Source organism: Mytilus edulis, chromosome 3, assembly GCF_963676685.1.
Source record: "Mytilus edulis chromosome 3, xbMytEdul2.2, whole genome shotgun sequence".
In the NCBI taxonomy this organism is placed as follows: domain Eukaryota; kingdom Metazoa; phylum Mollusca; class Bivalvia; order Mytilida; family Mytilidae; genus Mytilus; species Mytilus edulis.
In genome coordinates, this window is record NC_092346.1 from 66,547,447 (window position 1) to 66,572,534 (window position 25,088).

Below are 25,088 nucleotides of genomic sequence, written 5' to 3' on the forward strand. Positions count from 1 at the left end.
TGTAATCTTGAGGTTACATGGTGACTAAACCTTGTACACAGATAAAATAAGGGGAGAAATTTGATTGGTTAACTTCTAGTGATGGTTGTTTTCTTATATGCAATGAAATGTTATGTGAATTTTTTTTACTATAGTACTAGACAGGATCAAACTTTACTAATGTCAAGTATTTCTTTATTTGAAACAGAGATAAATTTTAAACATTTTTTTGAAAAGTGCAAATTTAACTAAGACTAATCGGGGAACATCAATGGTGGTATTTCACCTATTAAAGGTAATATACCACCAAATCATGGTACGTCACATCCGATTGTATACGAAAATAGGTCGAAAAAAAATATCACCTTGAACTTGACAGTTGTAGGTTATTAATCCTTCATTTTATTGCAGAAAAAGATTTCTGTGTCATAAACATATGTCTTGGGTATTTCAAAGCACCATTATTTTTTTATTTGGGATTTCTATAGAATATTTTGTAATCTTGAGGATACATGGTGACTAAACCTTGTACACAGATAAAATAAGGGGAGAAATTTGATTGGTTAACTTCCAGTGTTGTTATTTTCTTATATGCAATGAAATGTTTTGTGATTTTTTTCTATTGTACTGGACAGGATAAAACTTTACTCATGCCAAGTATTTCCTTATTCGAAACAAAGATAAATTCTACACATTTTTTTTTGAAAAGTGCAAATTTAACAAAGACTAATAGTTAAAATCAATGGTGGTATTACACCTGTAGTCACTATAAAAACACAGAAAAGGGTTTACGTTATCTTTTTGCCAACAACTGTTTAAATTAACTGAACGGATGTGTATTATGTATTTGTTGATAATAATATCATCAACATTAACACCTGATGCAATAAAGTCCCCCTGGCCTAATGAATAATGAATTACTCATAACAATTATTGTCTAAATATTGATAACAGACCATTTTATTACCACTAATTACAATTGTTCGTGTCTTCGTTTCCATAATATTATTGTCGTCAATTAAAAGTACAATGTTAATTTGTCCATATACAATTCAAATCCATAATTCAGGTTGTGGTCCTGCCAATCTCATGTGGTATGCTATAAGAAAAACTAAGCAGTGGCGGTTACATACTTAAAATTCAAGGGGATGGAACTGTTTTATACCGGTAAAAGTTAAGATTTATTCGGGTTTTCCAAATTGTATTAACCATAGTATATATAGTTTGCTTGCTCATTAAAATGTCGGGCAACCATCTAGCGAACCGTTCTTAATCCACGACTGACGAAAAAAATTCAATATCTGAATCTGATGGAAAAATGTATTTGTCATAAAACTCTGCACGGTAAACAATCTGTCGATTACATACACATTTGCCTACGGAGATTTTTGAATTTACCGCCAGATGTTTATATAACATGGCAGTCATCATAAAGTAATATGAAACCACACCCGTTCACATCTTCAAATAAATATTTGTATGTTAATGACTTTATTTACAAATAATTGCGGTGTTTGAAGGAGAATTCTTCAAAGTATCTTCCTTACATTGTAGGTGATTTCGTAACTTTACCGAAGAATACTGATTTCGCCTGATTATTAAATTGCATGTTCGTAAACTGGCGTTTTAATTTGGAAATCTTTATTCGATAACAAAGTTTCTGGTATTCACGCATATGTTATAACTATGGACAGAAATTTTGCCGGTGAGTTATATAATTAGTTATATGGAATTGATAGGTTAATACAAGTCATTAACATAAGTTCGTTCTCTTTGTTTATTACTTTCTATTTAACCCAAATTACATGTTGACACGTTTTGTACAAATACGTAGATCACAACATTTAGTATGACATTATTTACAAGATAAATGATAAGTCCTTCGCATATGGTCATTCGTTGCATGGATCAGAATAAAGTCATCCAACATTTCAGGACAATTGTAGTAGTTATCCTCTTATCTAGCAGGTTTCATCATTCTTATAAACTCTGAAAAAATCATATCGACATTACTATTATTAACATACATTACAATTCATTGATATATTTCAAATATTGTAAAAAATAAAATCACAAAAATGCTGAACTCCGAGGATAATTCAAAACGAAAAGTCCCTAATCAAATGACTATTTCAAAAACTCAAATACATCAAACGAATGTATAACATCTGTCTTATACATGTTATACTTGACTTGGTACAGACATTTTCTTGTGTAGAAAATGGTGAATTAATTTGGTGAGTATATTGTTTGATCATATGTGCATGTACGATTTCCAATGAAATGCGTTTGTTAAATTTAGCTACTTCAAAAATATGTTTGGAGACGCTATATTTGTAACTCTTACATGTAATTAATTTATTTTCTTATCTGACATCTATATAATGCATTTGGCACACGTTTTGTATGTAAGTCATATTTACTCGAGTTTATTTTATTCTGTTAAGCGGAGTATATCAATAGTGTAAAACATCTGTCACTCGTATATAACAATTGCTTTATATTCATCCCCTATAAGTTTGTTATTTTCGTTAGGTATAACTAATGGGTTTTGATTGTACCCTTGATGTTTTTCTTCTTGGATAAATAATGTATAGCTGTTGTTAACACGAGTAGAATAAGGAAATTTCCTTATAATGCATTTTTATATTTCAACTTTTGCTATGTAAATATCATGTTTACGTCCAACACATTCGCTTTCACAGTTATCAATGACATCAGATATTGAATAACCAGGAAGTTGTGAAAAAATAATGAAAATTAGTCATATAGTCAGTCACATGTCTATTGTAAAATGGGTATAACGGGATACAAAATGTAAGAGAATAAGACAATTTTACATAATAAAGGATTCAACGATATCACTGTAGCTTTTAATTTAATTTCTGAAATTTCCAATCAATCCATATATATGCCAATTTAATTTTTATGTTTTAAAACGTGTAGATAAATTTGTCATATAAATTGTACACATGTCTTACTATACAGAAGCTAGAATAAATGAGCTAAAACATTGCAATGACAAGAAAGCACCATAGAATACAACCATTATTTGAAAATATATATGAAGACATTCAAGAATGCATAACGATTAAGTCTAGATAAAAGTTAAAGGAATAACATTTGAATATGTTTAGCTGCCATGTAAACTGACATGTAAGCGGCGTCATTTTTTTATATTATGTTCTAATATATCTCAGTGAAAAATAACTTTTAAAGTAGAAAAAACAGTGTTCCATAAATTGCAGCTTCTGTGCAATCATTTTGACCTAATTGTCAGATAATCAATCCATCACAATCTATAGAGCTTTCTACATACAGAATGATTCTTGGTTGGTCATTTAGATTACAATACATGACACAGAAGTTTGCTTGATTAATTCGAACACTTCATCTTATGAAAAATCAACGCACTGTATCATTTGATTATGAGTGATGGATCACCCGCCAGACATCAATACAAATATTTTAACCTATGAACCTTTATATATCACCAAAGATTAATTAAACAATTGATTTTCTAACACTAGTAAACATTCTATAGTGCGTCTCATTCAGACATATTTTCACACGGTAAAAGTCAACTTGAGAGTATTGTAAGTATTTTGGCACAATTTTTTGGAATTTTGAATTCTCAATGCTCTTCAACTTTGTAGTCTTTTGGCTTTATAACTATTTTGATATGAACGTCACTGATGATTCTTATCAGAAGAAACGCGCATCTGGCGTACTAAATTATAATTCTGGTACTTTTGATAACTTTTTACACCACTGGGTCGATACTACTGCTGGTGAACGTTTCGTCCCCGAGAGTATCACCAGCCCAGTAGTCAGCACTTCGGAGTTCACATGAATATCAATTATGTAGTCATTTTTATAAATTTTCTGTTTACAAAGCTTTGAAGTTTTCGAAAAACTAAGGATTTAATTTTCTTATTCCAGGAATATATAACCTTATCCGTATTTGGCACAACTTTTTTGGAATTTTGGATCCGCAATGCTCTTCAACTTTGTACTTGTTTGGCTTTATAACTATTTTGATATGAGCGTCACTGATGAGTCTTATGCAGACGAAACGCGCGTCTGGCGTACTAAACATTTGATAACTTTTTACCCAAAACATAGACGATGCTATGATTAATTGATTAATTGATAAATTTTGAAAGAAAGAAAATTTTCAAATGACATATTAATCACAATGTACGGTTCCATTTATTATTGCATAGAAATAAATATATTGATTCCAAGTATTGGAAGTGTTTATACTATTCCATAATTACTACATATTATTTATTACCTTGACATTTTAACACAATATATTTATTGCATGAACATGACATCGTTTCTGTTGTCAATATTATCACTTCATCATAATTGCGCTTTTCGTAGAAATATAGAAGTTTTTAATAATAAAATAACATATATAATATAATTTAAACTCGATAAACATTTTAACGTATAAACATGTACAAAGTCAAGATATCGAGATGTATCGGTCGTTCCTCTGTCTGTACCCTGCTCAGTCGATCCGTTATTATCGCATTACATACTTCAGACGTGCGCAGAACAAGAAAATCACAATGTGGGGGTCGACGTTATCAAGTTGACTTTGTTGATGTTGTTCATTTGTTTGAAGTGTTTCACATTGATCTTCCCATTTTATTAGTGACTTTCCGTTTTGAATTTTCCTCTGAATCAGTATTTTTGTGATTTTATATTTTTCCAAGTAATAGCGTGGTCAACAGATACTGTAACAGTAAAATTTCAGTCACTCGCTAAATTACCAACACAACTTTACAAAGTGGCTTTCGTCTAATATTGTACGATATCAATGCGTAGAGAACCCGATAAAATATAATAGTTTTGCAAACCTATTTAAATATTATCATGCGACTGTTTTCTGTTTTTCAAGCACTGGTTCGATACCTCAGTTGCTGGAAAATCAGTTTTTGCGGGTAACATCATCTAAATATGTCCGTTAATAAATTTTGGAATTATTAAGAAACTCAGGTTACACTCCTTCTTTCTTTAGACTTTATATGGGTTTGGTGATTTTAATAGGTCAGTTTTGGTCATAAAGCTCTTAACTGATTAGGTTCTCATACGTCATTGGGTTTCAAATATTCGGCTTTGAGTGTTTTAGGTGAAGGTCCAGAAAAGCGTCTTAGACCAAGAACTTTATAACGTGTTGTTTTCAGTTTTAATTGACAAAGATGGTTAGTTTTGCTACCAAAATTCGGTGGTGAATTTTTATCAATTATAGGTTTTTACTTACTTATTCAACAGTAATTTACATGTTGAATAATTTACATATTACTTATTCAACAGTAATTTACATATTACTTATTCAACAGTAATTTACATATTACTTATTCCAACAGTAATTTACATATTACTTATTCAACAGTAATTTACATATTAAAATAATTGTTTTCATGTGAATAACATCTATGCAATTAAATAACATTTCTGTATCAATATTTCCTATTTCAGTCCCATGTAGTTATCTTAGGAAATCCTGCATAAGTGACTGAAACTACTACATGTACAATAGTGCTATGATATCGGTATTTCGGACCAAAAAAAAACGCAACAATTTAAAAGTGTGTACAAGTAAGATGAAACTCAGTATTACCGTTTCAGATAAAGCACGTGCTCGCAGTTATTTATAGTTAGCTGAAAGAAATCCAAAGTCAGGAGCCTATGGCCTTTGTTAGTCTTGTATGATTTTTTATTTTAATTTCTTATGTATAATTCATAGTTTAGTAAGACATCCATTGTCACTGAACTAGTAACATATTTGTTTAGGGGCCAGCTGAAGGACTCCTCCGGGTGCGAGAGTTTCTCACTGCATTGAATACTCAATGGTGGACCTCGGCTATTGTCTTCTCTATGGTCGGTTTGTTGTCTCTTTGACACATTCCCCATTTCCATTCTCAATTTTATGTAGCTTAAAAAACTCATTATGTGTTTATAGCTTGCTGTTCGATGTGAGTCAAGTCTTAGTGTTGAAGGCTGTACTTTGAGGTGTTCGTTGTTATTCTGTGGTAACATGTTGAAATATACTATTATATTATTTATTTATGTATTTTTCTGTTTTTATAAAAAAGAAGATGTGGTATGATTGCCAATGAGACAATCGTCCACAAGAGACCAAAATGACACAGAAATTAACAACTATAGGTCACTATACGGCCTTTAACAATGAGCAAAGTCCATACCGCATAGTCAGCTATAAAGGCCCCGAAATGAAAATGTAAAACAATTCAAACGAGAAAACTAACGGCCTTATTTATAAAAAAAAAGTGATCAAAAAACAAATATGTAACACATAAACAAACGACAATCACTGCATTACAGGCTCCTGGTTTGGGAAAGGCACATAACTATCTTGCTTTTATTTGTACTGTATTTCTATCACATAATGTTGCTTTTTAAGAAATGTTGTTTTCATATTTCTATATAAGTAGGAGGTTTGGCTCGCTATAAAACCACGTTCAACCACATATTTAAAAACATATACATATATCCTGTACCAAATCAGTTATCAAATAATTGTAGTTCATTTCTATGTATGTTGGTGTCATTTTTGAAGCAATTTAGTTTTTCGGCTTTTCCTTTTTTCTCATAGTTTATTTGTTTTCCTCAGTGTTTTTTTTTTTTTTTTGGCTTGATATTGTTTCAGTTAAATCGGTTTATTACAAGGAGCATCGGTTTACTACTATTTCCCTATTTGACCTGTAATTATTTACCTTTTACACATTGAGACATGGATGGAGAGATGTCTCATTTGCACTCATAAAGCATTTTCTTATTTCTATGTATATTGATATCATGCAGCTGTTATTTTCGAAAAATTACTTCATTTCGAGAAAATTCCAATGTACATTTGATACAGAAAGATTGAATACAGATAATGTTAACAGCATATTTCAAGTCAAGCCATAGTTTCTTGTATAATTAGGAGGACCGAATATGGTTTCACAGCAACTTATTTGTAATAATATTTTATCATGTTATCAAGTTTTTACAAGTGGAAGGTTTAGCTTAAGTTATACAACCATGTTTAATCCATTGTTATGTACATACGTACATGTCTGTATCAAGTTTGGATTGTGACAGTTGTTTTCCATTTGTTTGATGTGTTTGAGCTATTGATTTTGTCATTTGATAAGGGACTTTCCGTTTTGATTTTTCCTAAGAGTTCGGCATTTTTGTTATCTTACTTTTTGCGGACAACCCATTGATTAGCAATTGTCATACTTGATTGCTTTATAATATTAAAAGGTTGGAGTGAAATCGCACTTAATAAAATTTTATTCGTGTAAGTGAGATAACACTTCCACACACTATTTGTCTTTGAATTAACGACATCTTATAAAGTTTTATTACCATTTGCTTGAGACATGATGCACATCATGCTTTTTTTTAAATTAAATTGTGCTTATATGCTTTATATTTTCGTGTTATGCCATTTTTAAACAAAACTTATTGAACATTTATGTAAAGATCAATTTATTTTATCATTTTAATGCTGTAGTAGATCATATCGCTTTAATGCTTTTGATTTCATTTTTAAACTAGGATGATCAGAATTTATAGAAATTGAAATAGAAAAGCACTACATGTAGTATGTAAAGTAATGATTACAATAATATAATAATGATAAAAAAAAATAAGGGGCTCACTTGAATCTATATTTATTTCAAACATTGAATACTAGAATAAAATTTAAGACTGAGATCTCTTTTTCCTTGATCTTGAATTATTGATAATTTAGGGTTGTTTTTCAGTGTCTCTCGAAGTGCTATTATATTTTGACCCTATTAAATATTGGGTAAATATCAATATGCAAGAACTCTCCTGTAATATTGACTTGTAATTCATCTTAGTTTGGCTAATTTTAGATCTTATGCAAACCTATTTTACCGTCTACACATTCTCTGTATCTTCTATTGTTGTTGTTTACCCGAAACATAAAAATGGTAAATCGTCATGGGAGGACAAAAACTTGTATGTAGATCTTGCTCTTTTGGTATGTTTTGCTTATCACAGTAATTATGAATTTACTAATGTTAAATGCTTAAAATTGGTTAAAATCGTACAAGTGACTATACCTCCAATACAGAATAAACCTATGAAGTCAGCCATCCTGACGCATTGGTAAATCTCGTCATTCTGATAAGTTCTTTTATCTATTATAATTGTGCTTTCAAATTGTTGATCAAAATAACACACCTTTTGGTAAAAGCAGGTAGGAAAAAAAACAACTACTAATCTACATGCTTTGCCTTTTGGACTATTATTAGGAATATTTGAGTGATAACTATACAAACCAGCATAATTAATTTGACCGTCTCCGTCCATGTCCGCTTCTTTGATCATACTATCAACATCTTTGTCGCTTAATTTCTGTCCCATGTTCGTCATCACCTGACGTAACTCGGCAGCACTTATCACGCCGTCGCCATTCCGATCAAACATTTTAAAAGCATCCGTGATTTCCTTCATTTCTCTTATTTCAGAATATTTTCTTGCCATCATGTTTAAAAATTCATTAAACTCGATTGCTCCGCTTCCTGTATAAAAGAGATATTTACAAAAAGGATTACAAAAATGATTCTGTGTCCTTTCTTTCTATCTGTGTGTGCTCATAAGTAGCATGCATGTTCCATTATATCATATTAATTTAAATACAGTTGTTATTATTGAAATATACCCTGTACATGTATTATGGAGAGATTTTATAGGCTTTGCCTGTTGCTCAATACTTTTCATATCTTAATGAAAAAAATATGTTTAAAATAAAAAAAAAAATGTTTTTCTTTGAAATATTTCAGTTCTTCATGTAAAATAATGTTTCTCTGAAATTTATGGTTAAAGTTAACTGTAGAGCTGAGGTCGGGAAAATAAAAGAGAAAGTGACAAAAGTATTCTGTGTTTCGCAATCTTAGATATAACGTTTAGTGTAAAGTTGATATTCAAATTTGCAGAAATTGTTTAATTACAATTTTAATCTTTTCACTATAGATCATTATACAAGTAAAGAATTATATGCTATGACGTGCATAATTAGAAAGTATGCATTCATGTATAAAAATTATTATTACCATCAGTATCAACGTCATGGATAATTTGCCTAAGTTCTTTAGGAGTAGGAGTTTCTCCCATTGATTTCATTACACTCTCTAATTCATTGGCTGTAATTCGTCCATCTCCGTCTTTGTCAAATAGTGCAAATGCCTCTTTCAATTCTATTAAGGAAAGCAAAAAATAATATACACTACACATTCAGACCTTGCAATATATGTTTTGTTTTTCTAAACCAATCATTAATATAGTATTGAAAGTGAAAGAATACTCATACAGTGCTCGAATGACAAATAACTTCTACCATAGAATTAGCAATTGTTTGTTTATTTGGGAAGACGCAATATCATAACTTCAATAGGCACAGACAAACATTCCGTTGTTTCCATACGATCACTTTACCAAACTCACTGAAAAGTTTGGTAGTGAGGATGTCTACTGACATATTCTGGAACAGCAGAAAAAAAGAACAATAGCAGCAGCGTCATGTTTGAGAATGTTTCGAATAGGATTAGCAACTCTTGAACATAAAACTTGTATCTAAATATATAACATACTCTTTGACATTGTCAAATCTAAACAAGATTTTTTCACACATCGTTGTCAATATATTGGAATTTTATACGTCTGTCATACAAGTGGTGAAAGGTTTAATGAGGTATAAACCAGGTTAAATCCACCCTTTTCTACATAAGAAGATGATTGTACCAAGTCAGGAATATGACAGCTGTTGTCTATTCGTTTTATGTGTTTGAGCTTTTGATTTTGCCATTTGTTTATGGACTTTCCGTTTTGAATTTTCCTCGGAGTTAAGTATTTTGGGGTTTTTACTTTTTGTTAAAACAAAATATCAGATATAAGTTTGTAATACTTTCATGACCTAAGTCATGTAAGTCAGTTTAAATCAAGAAAATGTTATTATTTTGTTGCATAGATGTAAAAAAAAAAAAAAAATCTACATTTTATTTAAAGATTCATGCATCATCTTCATACAACTCATCTTTGGACCTTCAAAATTTGTACCAAAGGACCCTTTTACCACATCTATTTCATAATTGCTTTGTCAGATATATTCTTGTTATGACAACCTCATTTTTTAAACTAATATGCATTAATGCATGTGTACGTTCTGACCATGCAGCATGACAGTTATATTGTATAACCTTATATATTATTTAAAATATATCTTTGAAATAATTAGAGAACAATAAAGTACGAAACATGAGTCGGCTAACATTATGTAGAAAAATCCATTATCTTCATCGGTAATCCATTTTAAGTACGGATTATTTAATGGTTATAATGTACAGGTTATTACGTCCCAGTTAATTAAGACCCCTCATCATATATCAGTTTATCTCACGACATAGCTGTATCCGACCTATTCTTCCTATAGGAGCGCAATAATTCTGCAATAACGGACTTGGTATTTTTAGAGAATGTCGTTCTGATTCTCATAGTTCTATTACATTGATGTAATCTTGTTGTGACGCTTTCCCCAGTATTTCTATTTAAGGTGACAAATTGTATACATTTTTGATGAATAACAGATGGTATTTACTTTATAATACAATTGCAACTATAGAAATATCAGTTATTATAACGTTTGACTTTGTTATAGATGATCATTTTCTGACATAATACAATTAACTCAAATTGAATAGTCATGTCAACATACTGATATTACTGATATCTCACTTCAGAAATAACTTAATGAGGTGATCATTTACCAAACTACTCTTGAGGAGAGATAGACATATTGGTTTCTTCTCCAATATTTATTGTTAATAGACTAATGTTTATTTAGTAGGGCAATTCATTTAGTTTCTATAAAAAAGAAAACATATCGAATGAGAAAAATAAAAATAGATGTAGTCCAAAATATACATTTTGTCTCGTGTATGGCATATGACAAGGGTGTGGAAGTAAACTCATCATAGATACCATGATTGACATTTTGTACGCTAGACGCGCTTGTTGTCTACAAAAGACAAAAGAAAATTTCAAAACAATGTTCAAATTTGAACACAAACTGACAACGGCTAAAAATAGACATGGGAAAAACGAAATAAAGACATAAAAATTGTTTGTTCACAAAACATAAAACACAGACTCAAGACTGAGCAACAAAAACGCTTTTAGAAAGCTGGTGGTGATCTAAGATGCTCCGGAAGGGCAAACAGGTTTTGTTCTTCAAATGTGTAATTTTAAATGTAGAAATATTCATTACATTGTGGCATATATTTTCTATTAGCTTAGAGTAATAACGAGAACTCATATATTGGTATTTCATGTCTTCATTTCTTAATTGTAGTTGTTTTTCTTTTGTGCTTTGTAAATAACCAAGTGAGTCAAGTAATTTCCAACTAATTTTTACAGTTTGTTCTAACGTTGTATTTATTTAGCACTGAGTAAGAGCTAGCAAACTAATAGGAATCCCGCCACACTGTATGTGCCTGTACTAAGTTCAGCACCTGTTAATTCAGTGTCATGGTGTTTGGTTTATTTCTGTCATTTTTTTTCCATTTTTGTAAAGAGTTGACCCATGAATGCTTTTTCGTTTGATTTGTTTCCTATTTTGCATGCTAATCTCCGAAAATATCATCAACTCAATAGTAATAATTTCGATACGAACATGATTTATACATTGTACTTAGCCTTCTTTAAATGTTCCGTTGATACATGAAAAAATAATTAGACAACTTATATTCTAAGTTCCCCATGCAAGATTTAACGAACGTTGATATTTGTTTACAAATGTCCTGTTTAATTCGTATAATTCATCATTTGTGTATGTCTTATACATGCTTTGCGTTCAAATGTTTATGTTTCAACGTTCCTGGTTACGATGACACCAGACAGTGATTCGAAAGAACTGAAGTGACCAATAGTTATATTTATGTACTAACGCTAGGATGATAGTCATTTCTCAGGGATATAATCAACTCAGAAATATCATCATGCATAGTTAACCTTAGATGAATTTAGCCCTATGTTCGGTTTTCTTGAAGAAGTTAATCCAGACACTGACACTCGAACGCACAAAAGAAATAAAGTGATAACATTTGACGTCTCATTGGTCTTTTTTGTCATATGACTAATGCTCTGTTTTTTTAAGCTGAAAACGATTTATATTCATTATCAATTTTCTACAATATTTATTAACAACTTTAACATGCTTAAAGCCACACACGAAAGAGTCAATAGTATATTGTTATTAGGTAGATGGGAAGAGTAAGCTATCTCAAATATATAGGAAATGAATGTCGACACACGTACCTGCAATTTTTTCTTTTGATAGACGTTCCTGAAACAAAAAAAATATAATTGTTATTACATGTATACAGTTGAAAAGGATCGTTTGTTTATATGAAAATGTATATTGAGTGATACTTGCTAGTAAATTAAGACAGCTGTTCACCAATGTTTAAATATCATCATTCAGGGAGGCAAATTAAAAAATGAATAAAACCGGAGGAAATCGCGTAAATTCTGTAATACCCGAAACCACGGTCTTCTTCGTGGTAGCGTTACTTTCTGTGAATGTATCACCAACCATGCGATTCTAGTACCAAGAGATTTTCAACTGAAGAACTTTGTGTCTTTTCAATATCATTTTATACATAATATATAGATAAAAGAAGATGTGGTATGAGTTCGAATATTTTAATTAAGTTCGACGCTATTAATCAAATATCTTTTTTTTTAAATTCAACATTATAAGGTATGGGGAAATTTGGATTCAAATCCCCCTGTATTTAATGAATGCTGTATGAAATGCTGAATTATTCGAAAACTAAGGATTTTTATCTCTAGAAATAGATAGCCTTAGTCGTTTTTGATCTTTAAAACCGTATTTTAAGTAGCTTTAGAACTGTTTTGATTCTAACGCCACTGATTCTAGTGTGTGATATCCAATTAATTGGCGTTGTAAGTTCATTTTTGACTTATTAGTTTGAATGTCCCTTTTGCATCTTTCGCCTCTATATCATAATTTCCTGTGTATTGAATTATTGAAATACTAGAGCTATTCTACCCCTGGCAAATAGGTATCATACCAGGCTTATAATTCAATACGCCAGATGAATGTTTCGTCTGCATAAGACGAAACAATGACGCTCAGATCAAAATAGTAATATAGCCAAACAAATACAAAGTTGAAGAGCATTAATGACCAAAAATTCCAAAAAGTTGTGCCAAAATATGGCTGATGTAATCTATGCCTTGGATAAGAAAACTCTTAGTATTTCGAAAAAAATCATACTTGTAAACAGGAAATCAATAAAAAATAAATGACCAAAGTTTAGAAATGTTAAGATTGAGAATATATATATTACTATGCTTTCACTTTACATGACATGAATCAAACTATCGAAATAAATGTTTAAATTGAAGTCTGAAAACTTGTGTTTTAGCGATACATCAGAAGTATTTAATTGAGTGCTAAAAAGTCACCAAAACATGAAACATATTTGGTTTTTAGCAACTTTATAACCATTATGGTGAGATATTTAAGATAGAATTTTTGCTTTCCTTATAGTTATATTTGCTCATTTATTGTATTTAAGTATATTCATTGGTGTTAATTTCTTGACATAAGCTGTATTATTGATTGTTTTGAAACAAACACATGTCCATAACCAAACAAAAGTCGTAAACAGTATTCCGTAGTACTTTATCTATTTCCATTAGTTAATTTCTAAGGAACTTTCGTTCTCGTAAGTAACCTAGGTTTGTAAAAAATAAACCATACATTAAAAGGAAACACAACCTACTTAAGGAAGAACCAAAATTAAGAAAGCTTTTAAAACATCGCAATTGAACATAGCCCAGCTGCGTTGTTATTGTGTAATTCCTTATTTCAAATGAATTAAACCATGGTTTTAGTTTCAGAAGGTATTGTTATAACGAGGACATAATTAAAAAACATTAGTTAGTGACAAAAGCACATGTTGACTGTCAATAAAATGTTTTAATGTTCTCAGTGCTGCAGATCCTTTCTATAGAATGAACCAAACTTTCTTTACTATTAGACAGTAACTTTTTGAAATTACCAGCGGATATTATTTTTCCTTTTACAGTCATTAAGTTAATGAAACTAGTCATGGTTATTTTCTTATTTGACTGACGTAACTGTTGGCTTATATAAAAAAAAAAAAAAAAAAAAAAACGAACGCAACGAAAACTACAGATCATCTTTCTTTTTAAATGAAGTGAATTTCTGTGGTTTTTTTCCATTTTTTGTTATGATTCTTGATCAGCATCTTCTTAATGGATTCTTAAGTAAATTACTGTTATTTTTTTTTTTGGTACTTTTATTAAAAAATTACTGCAGGTTTAAAGCATTAAATTGGTAACAATTATTGCTGCAATACTAATTTCACAAATCCCTTAGTTAGTGCTGATTTTACATGGTTGTGGCAGTATTGTGAAGTTCCTATCGCTTTATAATACTCAGACATGCTTAATAATCTTTTAATACTTTTTTATGCGTGCTTACAGAAGTTTATTTTAGGGTCACGTGTTGTGCTCACATAAATCAGTAAACCACTTCAAACGTTGTTCATCAATTAATTTTATTTTTCAGCCGTTTCTCTTAGTTTTAGTTTGTAACCCAGATTTGTTTTCTCTCAATCGATTTATGAATTTTTAACAGCGGTATAATACTGTTGCCTTTATTATCTGCTGCAAACAAACGCATTTTTTAAAATGTTGATTAGTATTCATTTGAATCGTGTGTTATACTGTCAAAACTATCTTGGAAAAACAGAATGTATTATTGTTTGATTTTTTTTTAACATCTTGGGACATTCTACCGTTATATTTTTTCAGGATATTCATATCAATTGCAGCAGAGCAATTATCAGTTAATGTAACATCAAATTAAGCTGTCCAATAAATTAGGTGCATGCCAATTATTTTTACGTGAAATGTCGAATTAGAATAATAAACGCAATCTGATTGCCTGCTTTTCAGAATGCATTGTTCTCACTTTTTGGGACGTCAAAAGTAATTAAAAGATAATAAATTAATTACATGCAGTGTAACAATAAAGTCAGTCATTGACTGGGTCATGTGTTAGACTAAAACTAAAATTCTGAAGTTACAAATGAGTATTTCAGAGTTTTTAGATTGTTCTTCAAAATTCAACTATTTATCAGTTATTCAATTTATTCTTCATAGCTTCGCTACAACTTCAAACAATTTCCCCATATTCTGGATTAACAGGTACTGTCGGAAGGCAATCTGATCACAATCTGCTGTACAGCATTGCAAAAGTCTTTATCTGGACTCAGTTGTATCGTGTTCTATAATTATCGGGACTCTGACGTGGGTATACTTGCAGAATTTTGTTTTATTAATGGGACGGTTCCGACAAGTTTTCGGCAAAAGCGGTTCGCCTATAACTGTCGGGATGCTGGCCAACATCTCCGGACAATTCCCGATCCGTAGGAATCAGTTAAGAAGTTACACGACTGCGTTCAGACAGTGATAGAACATTCAAAATAATTGAGGATACTAATCCAAGAGACGGACGAAAGATACCAGAGGGACAGTCAAACTCATAGATTGAAAATAAACTGACAACGTCACGTTTAAAACTAAAAGCAGAAATAAAAAAAATAATAGTACAGAAGACAAAACATAGAAAATTAAAGAGTAAGCAACACGAACCCCACAAAAAACTGCGGTGATCTCAGGTGCTCCGGAAGGGTAAGCAGATCCTGCTACAAATGTGGCACCCGCCGTGTTGCTTATTTTATTATAAATCCGGTAAAAAGTCTAATTCGGTAAGGGAAAAGGGGAAGGGTATTGTAGTTACGACATAAGGAACATATCCGATTTCATCATAACGGTCAACCAACTCGTGATGTCGTCCGTAAAATTTACGAAGGGATGTTTTCAACTTCACCACTTGGAACTCTTGGTTTGATAACATTCGTGAGCAGCAATCCTCTATCAACTATCAAGGAATTCATAATAGGAAATACAAGCCTGGGAATATTGTATCAATTGGGAGATATATATTCCGTATAAAGGCGCTGCTGGAAAGTTGCTACATAGAAATGGAAGGTTCACAATTAGGAAGTTGAAATCGTTTCCTTTGTCGTATAGTTTGGTATTCAACCGACCCTCATTGTCAATTTTTTGAATGTAAGTCAAGATATGAGGCAGACTTAACTGTATCTGTAGTACTTTGTCACTTTTCGTGTCTCAGCGATGTCTTATCTCATACGGGGTTCATTTTCAGCACTGTATAAACGCCACATTTATGATAATGAATTTATCGTCGGATCCAATTGATTCATACAGTCCTGTCGAATTTTCGTTTAATAACAAGTCAAATAAATTTTACAGATTTTGTCTATCATATAAAGCATAATTACTATTGGTGTCAGCTTGTGTGAGAAACAGATCTTTTAACACCTCTCTTTGACAAATTTCATGAGTATTGAGTATTGAGAATCCCCGTCTCCGTCTGCCACTTTGTTCGTCCGTCTCAATGCTGGTTTTCAAATGATAACTAGAGAGCTGCTACTTGAATTGATTGAAATTTAAATTAAATTTTTGGACCACAAATGACAAATACAATTCGATTTCGTCGTTTTCACTTTCACAATTCTAGAGTTTTAAAATATACATGTTTGTAGAAAAACAATAGGTTTATTAATAGAGAAACCCTTTCGAAATTGAATTATATTTTTATGGGTCGTTTTAAACCAATACGCAAACAATTTTGAAAACTTGTTATGAGGTTGGGCTGATAATGTTGACTTTCTAATAAGCCTATTATATTTGTTGAATATTGACAAAATTTACATACGTATACATAACATTTCCTAAATTACATGTATATATGTATTTTTTCACTACATGTTCAAAGGTCATAACTTATGATAATATTTTTTGGTATATTATTTACACAACAAACATACTTTTACTAACATATCCAATACCAAGTTACTGTGATGAAATGGTTAAAGTTGTCACATTTTTCCCGACACAATATTTAGACAATTAAGAATATTGCATATGTGTATGTTATGCATTGCTTAGCCTAGGTAAAGGAATTTGGTGTATAAGAGCAAATTTATTCTTGTATCACGAAGAGTAAGGTAACTTTGTTTAAAGGGGCATTAGCTATATGAATTATAAGAAGAAAAAAAAATGTTTTTTCAATCATTTTAGAAAATAAAATAGTGAAATAATAACTCGCTCGTTGAAGCCAGGTTGTTTCAATTTTGTCATAATAATGAATTATTCACTTACAACCGCATAATTCGACCTCATTCAATCTGTATTCATGTAACCTTCAATATAACCCCTTAGATAGAGATGGCGTATAGAATAAAATCACTCGAAACGATAAAACATATTATCGAGCCTATGCGTAGTCATTTTTTTTTATGATTCTTCTATAGGTATGTTATACATAAAAAATCAGAATGTGAGTCTAATCGATAAACATGAATTTGACTGCCAATGCCTCTTTAATTACACACCATTGGATTATTCAAAGTTCAAAATGTGGAATTCTTGTGTAAATTGAGTTTGTTGATACTATTGCACGAGGAAAAGAGTATATGAATTCAGTACTCTAACTGTTACTTATATTTTTCTATCTTAACTAATGACGTTTCAGCTCTTATAACCGGATTCCTTGCGTTTTAATGTTCCTGGAAAGAGCCTCACACTCCCAATCTTTTTCAAGTGTAATACACACCGTCATAATGGAACAAGTCGTTGTGTATACTATAGTGTCGAATGAGTGCATGTTGTGTGAACATTTGAACTCATGCCGTCTTGGCTGGAGTAGCAATTGTAAAACATGTGACAAAATGCACATCAGAAAAATAACATGAAGATTTTTGTCTGATAAACAAAGCAAACGTTTGCGTGCTTAAATTGATTTTTCTTTCGAGTATACTGAAATGATCTGCCATGCTGAATTACATTTAGGCATAAACCCAATACCGTATTAGCCACAAATCCGATGTATATTCATTGATTTAATAAAAAGATCGAAACACAATTTTCTAAAACAATAATTTTGTTCCCCAATAATTACATTTTGTTCGTCAAACTATATAATCTTTAAACTAGCGATTCTTTATTGCATTTATAAGATGGTTTAAGCCAAAATAGATAGACCTTATGAAAGAACATGTTTCCTGATGTTTCTGCATTTATTCTGTCTTAACTGTGAAAAGGACGTTATTTCTGCCAATAAAGAAGGACAGATACGACATTACAAATTTTCTGTTAACTACACATTGTCCTTGTTTCTATTAGATTATAGTTCAAACGTTAAAAAACTATATTTTTTATTGCTGATTATTACAATTGCAGAACATGATATGTCCAAAATTTTATCAATACAATCTTTAAAGGACTGTTAACTGGATCTGATAACAAATACTGTGGATATCTTTAATTTTGCGGACTGATGAACACTTTCATTTTTGTGGATATTTGATTTCGTTGATGTGCAAAAATCTGTATTCAAAACACAAAATCAGGATAATAAGACATACAGAACTTAAATGTAAATTCAAAAAGGAAAATTAAAAAAAATCCAAAAGTAAACAACCAACGGACTCAAATGAAAAAAAAAACCGCCATATTCCTCCCTTCGTAGAGGCATTTTCCGAAAGAAAGAATGTTTTTTAGAAAACTCATCTCTGGCTCTAAATTAACAAGACCAATCAGAAGATTTAGATTTTATATCTTTCAGATAAAGGTTTACAGTAACATCTTGAAATCCTGGATGCAATATATTTGGTATAAGTTTATTAAATGAAAAGTGTAGTTTATCTTTAAAAAAAAAACGAGGAATATGGGGCCACATAATAATAGTTGATAGATTAAGCACGAGTAATCCGGGACATCTTGCACGGCATATTCTTTGGAGGGGCGGTGGGTTAACATTGTTATTTACAATCTTTCGTTGTAAATTGATATTTCAAATGATGTCGTTGTGTATGCCATGGTCATTGTTTTCTTTTTTTCTCTTATAGTATGAATATACGGTTTACTAAATTACTTTTCACGGAAATTGTGCTCGTAACAAGCGCAGGTCATTAGTCAGTTCCCTGACACCAATTCTAATGGTTATTGTACTGTTATTAAAGCACGATATCTAAAACTACATAACTTTCGAATTCTTACAGATGATGGTTAAAGTTTTCATCAAATCTTTAATAGATTTTCAAAACCTATCCACTGTTTTCCTGTCCTAAACATGTTCGCTACATGAATGCATATAGTTGTTAAAGAAAAAACCGAATGTATTTTATTTGATTTATAGGCACTATTTACATCATCAATTTGATTATACTATGTTACAATACTAAATGTACTACATAATTGATGATTTCTATTTGGTATTATCCTTTTGACACCTGTAGAAATCCCTTAGAGATATCAATTTGGAAATTTCGTTAAACATGCAGGTTGTAATTTTCAAATACTGTATGCAACAATTAGGATTGTCGTTATTATACATAGAATTTGGAATACACTTACGGCTGATAGGTTTTATATTACAGCAAGATGAAATAGATTTATAAACAAAACAGTTAGTCTAAAAATCAATCCAGAATAATTAATAATTAACAATATATACACACTTAATTTAGTTATAAGACCCTTGCTATTGAAATCAATGGAACTTTTGTCGATTGAGCTATAACTTGTGAAGAAGATTTAATGGAGAATTCTCTTTACTCTTGTTTGTTCATATTCAAAACAAAAAAAGTATAGCGCTATCATTAAAGGGGAAATGATGTAACGATGCTTTTGAGATAACAAAAAACTCAGTTGAAACCTTTTTTTTCAGGTTGTAATGAAAATTAGTTTGATGTCAAAACATGTAATTGTAATATTTGCAAAACTGATCCCTTTTTCGGTCTTTTAATGGATGGATGTCTTATATTTTTCAAAAGTATTACAGGATTTTTCTATATTCATCTAACTAAATATAGAAAATTTGGAACTTTAATACCTAAATTTAAAGTTTGAGATTTAAAGGAGTAGGTCCGGTAAGGACTCATTTTGGCTTCAAATTTCAGTTTCATCTGACGAAAGATTTTGACCACTTTTTAAAGACTTAATTGTCTATTTCACTTGATTTAATTAGTGTAAGAGTCATTAAAAACGATCCGATTCGAGCTCAAATATGAAAAATCTCTCAAATATGCCAAAAAACGTCACATTTCATCCACAACCTTTATATATGTTATGTATTATCATAAAATACAACTTACATTTCAATATTAAGGATGAACACGAATGCGGCCACTTTCGTTTTACCAGGAAACCGTCTAAAATTTAACTAAAATGATAGAATTTTGAAGATTTCAGTAATTTAGCATGACTTAATGGTGCTACAACCCGATATAGGTGCATTGTATTGTCAAAAACAGCCCATATTTATGTAGCAGAAGCATTCAACTGTCCAATAAATAACTAAAAGTTTACATTTTAACAATTTTGTAAAAAAGTTATATTTTAGGGCCAAAAAGGGGTCTTACCGGACCTACTCCTTTCAAAACTCAAAGAGTCTAATAAGAAAGCAATTACAATGACGTGAAAGCTGATAAAAGAGAGGTCAAAGGTACAAAATACAAAATGTGGTGAGGGTATATGTATTTACAGGTGACCGACTCTCTTCTTAGCTTGACAGTAATTACATCAATAAGTTTTAAAACGTATAGACATTTGTTGAAAAGGAATTGATTCATTGTATCTAATTAATCAGACAAAACACCATTTTATTCTGATCAATACAAACTATAAATAACAACAAAATGTAGTACTGTAAATGCAAATATTTGTTTAATAATGTTTACAACTTTTGTAAACTATATCAATCTTTTACCAATTATTAAAATGTTTTGCAAATGTTGCATTAATTTTTCCCTAACAGAAATGACTACTGGTAGGGCATTTTACGATGGCTCTCAATGTTTAATATCGGACTGCATGAGATACTGATTTTAATCTCTGAATTATTCAATTTCAAAAGTCGTATTCAACCTTCAACACTTGAATCTTCAGTATCAATATCGAATCTCGAATGATCGTTATAGGTTTTCTTGGTGTGCGCACGAAAGCAGGTTTAAATCATGTACATTATATGTTTTCTTGATTCTTTAAATAAATTGTCCTGTATTATGAGAAAATACCTTACCTATGAGTAATTGTAAACCGCGGCAAAACACTTCTTTTTAGAGTGAACATTGATGTTTGTCCTGGCATACTAAATTATAACCTGGTACCTTTGATAACTTTTTGAATAAAAATCAAATGACAAATATGAAAACGGATTTTTTCTTTAAAAAATTTAAGAATTTCTGTATCAACGGATGCAGGAATAGAAAACAAAAGATTTTGTATTGCATATAATTTGTTTACAACTGTTTTAATAGGCGTCAATGCAAAATAGCATCCCCGTTGATTGTCATAATTGCTGCTTATTAGGGCAATATTAAAATAACTTGTAAGCACATCATATTTTTGTTTTGACTTCCTTTTTTGATACCACAACAAATGTGAAGCTTACATAATTAAATGAGTCTTTCCTAATCGCCGTCTTTTGGATCTGTTTACTAAAAGTAGAGAAATTTCTGCCTATTTTTATGTAATGAGTAATATTGGTTAGCTGATCAGTAACAAAATAATAGTGTTTTTAACACCTTACAAAGCAATTTTCGCCTTTGAGCTTTCGTTCGACAAAAGTCTTTGCTACAAATTTTATAAACGTCGATTCAATCTGAGCGTCACTGATGAGTCTTATGTTGACGAAACGCGCGTCTGGCGTATAAAATTATAATCCTGGTACCTTTGAAAACTAAATAGATATAGGAAGATGTGGTGTGAGTGCCAATGAGACAACTCTCCATACAAATAACAATTTAAAAAGTAAACCATTATAGGTTAAAGTACGGCCTTCAACACGGAGCCTTAGCTCACACCGAACAACAAGCTATAAAGGGCCCCAAAATTACTAGTGTAAAACCATTCAAACGGGAAAACCAACGGTCTAATCTTTATTAACAAAATGAGAAACGAGAAACACGTATATATTACATAAACAAACGACAACTACTGTACATCAGATTCCTGACTTAGGACAGGTGCAAACATTTGCAGCGGGATTAAACGTTTTAATGGATCCAAACCTTCTCCCTTTTTAAAACATTGTTATGCTGTTCTTCATGATTTATTGATAACACCAGGTTGTCCTCTATAATTATCAACGAAACCAAGCTGTAGTTCAATTGATATTCAAGAAATAAAGTCGTTTTCTAATGGTCGACTTTGAAGATCCTATTACTCTGATGTAGTGTTCAACCTTTTTCGTCTCTAATATGCCTGAGAAGTATCTGATCGTTTATGACGTCTTTACACTAAATCCGTTAAAGTTGGATGTGTACTGATTGATATTTTAGTCTTAGATGGTTTTTTTATGTATTTCTATTTTATCCATCTGATGATTTAAGTCTTTTTCAACTGATTTTTAAAGTTTGTTGTTATGTTGTACTGTTACAAAACTGTTATTACATTTACATTTATTACATTTGTCGTTTAGGGGCCTGTAATCGCTGATTATACGGTATGAGCTTTGTTCATTGTTGAAAACCGTACGGTGACCTATAGGTTTCACTTTGTAAATACAGCTGTTTCTCGAACCACGTCTCTTTTGGGGAGATTTAGAATATTCATAGATAATTAATTTTGTTTACATACTAGTTCCCAGTTCTGATCTGTAGGTTGCATCTCATAGAGACATAAATGTTACCAGTAAATATACATGTGAACATTGTTTATATTGAAATGTGTGGCAACCCTACAGTCGGATATTGGTAGTTAAGAAATTTAGTGTTAGTTAAACTCTTAGAAGTTCGGGGAATATAAACGTTGAAAATATGCCGCACAGCCCTATATTTTGACCTTTGAAAAAATAGTAGTGCATATGAACTTTCCATTCTAGGAGATAATTTTGTTTCAAAATTTCATAGTAAAAGTGGTACAGTTTTAGCCGTAAAGGGAGTTCCTATGGGAAAATGCATTGTCAATATTTACAGAAATGCAACCTATAGTTGGAAATTTCTATGTCATTTGGTCTATTCTTATTTTTATATTCAGTGTGTGCCCAAAACATTTACCAATCAATAGACAACTTTCGGTTTCGATGCATTTCCGTAAAAAAAAGAAGGTTTTAATGAACTGCATTCGTGCGTTTAGCTGCATCGTTACTTCCGTTTCCATGTTGAGCTAGTGGTTGGAAAACTATGATGCTACTTTTCACGAATTATTCGGCAAATGAATTCTCATAATTTACCATCTCATTAGTAAATAGTTACCAAAAGAACCAGGATTATAATTTAGTACTCCAGACGCGTGTTTCGTCTACATAAGACTTATAAGTGACGCTCATATCAAAATAGTGATAAAGCCAAACAAGTACAAAGTTGAAGAGCATTGAGGATCCAAAATTCCAAAAAGTAAATTGTGATTAAGTACTTAAGAACAAACATTATTTGTAGTTTATCCTGCACAATTACGACCCCTCTATATAATAGACGAGTTTTTTCCGGTGAAGGAAAAACTCGAAAGTGTCTATTTAAGTGATATATTTTGTTTTGTGGCATTGTTTCACTTTGTAATTGAGGTGAATTCAAATTATTATATTTATACGTTATTATATAGAATACTTGAGACGTTCAATCAACTTTACACTGCATGCACATATGATCTCCTCTGTATATTTCATAGAGTCAGGGGTTGATTAATAATAGCCACAAGAGTAAAATCCGATATCAAACAAGTATCAACGTTTTATAGATATAAGAAGATATGGTATTAGTGTCAATGAGACAACTCTCAATCTAAGTCACAATTTGGAAAAGTAAACCACTATAGGTCAAAAGTGTTGACTGTTTATACTCTCGTACAAACAGTGTCAACTTATATAATAATCAAAATAAGAAGTTCTATTGGTCTCATATATTTTAGAAATGCATGCTAATACGTTTTCTGATAGGCGAACAAAATGTTAAGCCTGTATCTATGATGAGTGAGATTATAATAAAAGAAAGTACAACGAGCAAACACAAATAAGTGAATACCATTATATATTCCAATTCTTTTTTTTTCTTTTGATTACTTATGGATAGAAATGAAAATGTCTGTTATGAATAGCAAAAATGGTATTCAATAATTCAAAAAATACATATTTGGTTATTAATGGGTTGTCGTAAAAATTTACGTTACCATTAAAGTGTTCATTAATTTTTAAACAGAGGTAAAATTCACTTTCTTTACTAATAGACAACCAAACAAAAGTAAATTCGATATTAATGACATATTTTTAAAAACTCATTCATTATATATTTATAAATGTTTTGACTTATAGTTGTTAGGAGAGCATGCATGGTAAATGGTTTCGTATTCCAGGCCTTTTCAAGTCATTTCAGATAAAATGTAATTCTGATTGTTAACCTTTACAAAACAACTTGCATATTTGAAGTCATAAATCGATATGAATAATTTTATTTTCAAGAGGTTCATCTTTCAAAACCTTAGAAACGTGTCTATGAATGAAATATTGCTAACATAAAAAACATGAACTTACCATAGTAGTAAATATTATCTCTTTTGTCTTTTCAATTTCTACACTTCTTTGGACTTAAATATTTTCTAGAATATCACGTGATGTGATGAAAAGTTCCTGATTGCTTAATTTAGCATTTAGTGTTAACGACGTCAAACTTCCCTACAAACATTCAAGCTATATGGTTTTTGTTGTAGCTAATTCTATCAATATCTGACTTAACTTATAATGATACATCTCAGAAGATTGCTAATCAATGCATGTAAAAGACGATATAAGTGTTAGATGAACTGTGTAAATATTTAATAATTAATTAATACCAAAAACAGACACAATATAGTTTAATTCATAGAGAATGCTTTCGTTACAGTTAGATATTTAGTCGGAATAATAGTTCTGC

At 30.9% G+C, this 25,088-nt stretch overlaps 1 protein-coding gene across 1 annotated transcript; it reads right to left on the reverse strand.

The window, feature by feature from the left end:
• Positions 1-1,433: 1,433 nt before the first annotated feature.
• On the reverse strand, positions 1,434-24,833 carry LOC139517166 (calmodulin-like). Its single transcript, XM_071307884.1, has 5 exons — positions 24,710-24,833; positions 12,349-12,376; positions 9,090-9,233; positions 8,316-8,558; positions 1,434-1,968 (listed from the first exon to the last, which is right to left on the reverse strand). The coding sequence occupies exons 1-5, from the start codon at positions 24,710-24,712 to the stop codon at positions 1,937-1,939; spliced, it is 450 nt and encodes a 149-aa protein (XP_071163985.1). The 5' UTR covers positions 24,713-24,833; the 3' UTR covers positions 1,434-1,936.
• Positions 24,834-25,088: the final 255 nt, after the last annotated feature.

Bases quoted from the DNA above. Each gene is read 5' to 3' on its own strand.
- LOC139517166 (XM_071307884.1), bottom strand. The intron at 9,234-12,348 runs GTACGTGTGTCG...TTTCCTTAATAG, and splicing joins ATCAAAAGAAAAAATTGCAG to AATTGAAAGAGGCATTTGCA. The intron at 1,969-8,315 runs GTTTGTATAGTT...TGATTTTTTCAG, and splicing joins CGGTCAAATTAATTATGCTG to AGTTTATAAGAATGATGAAA.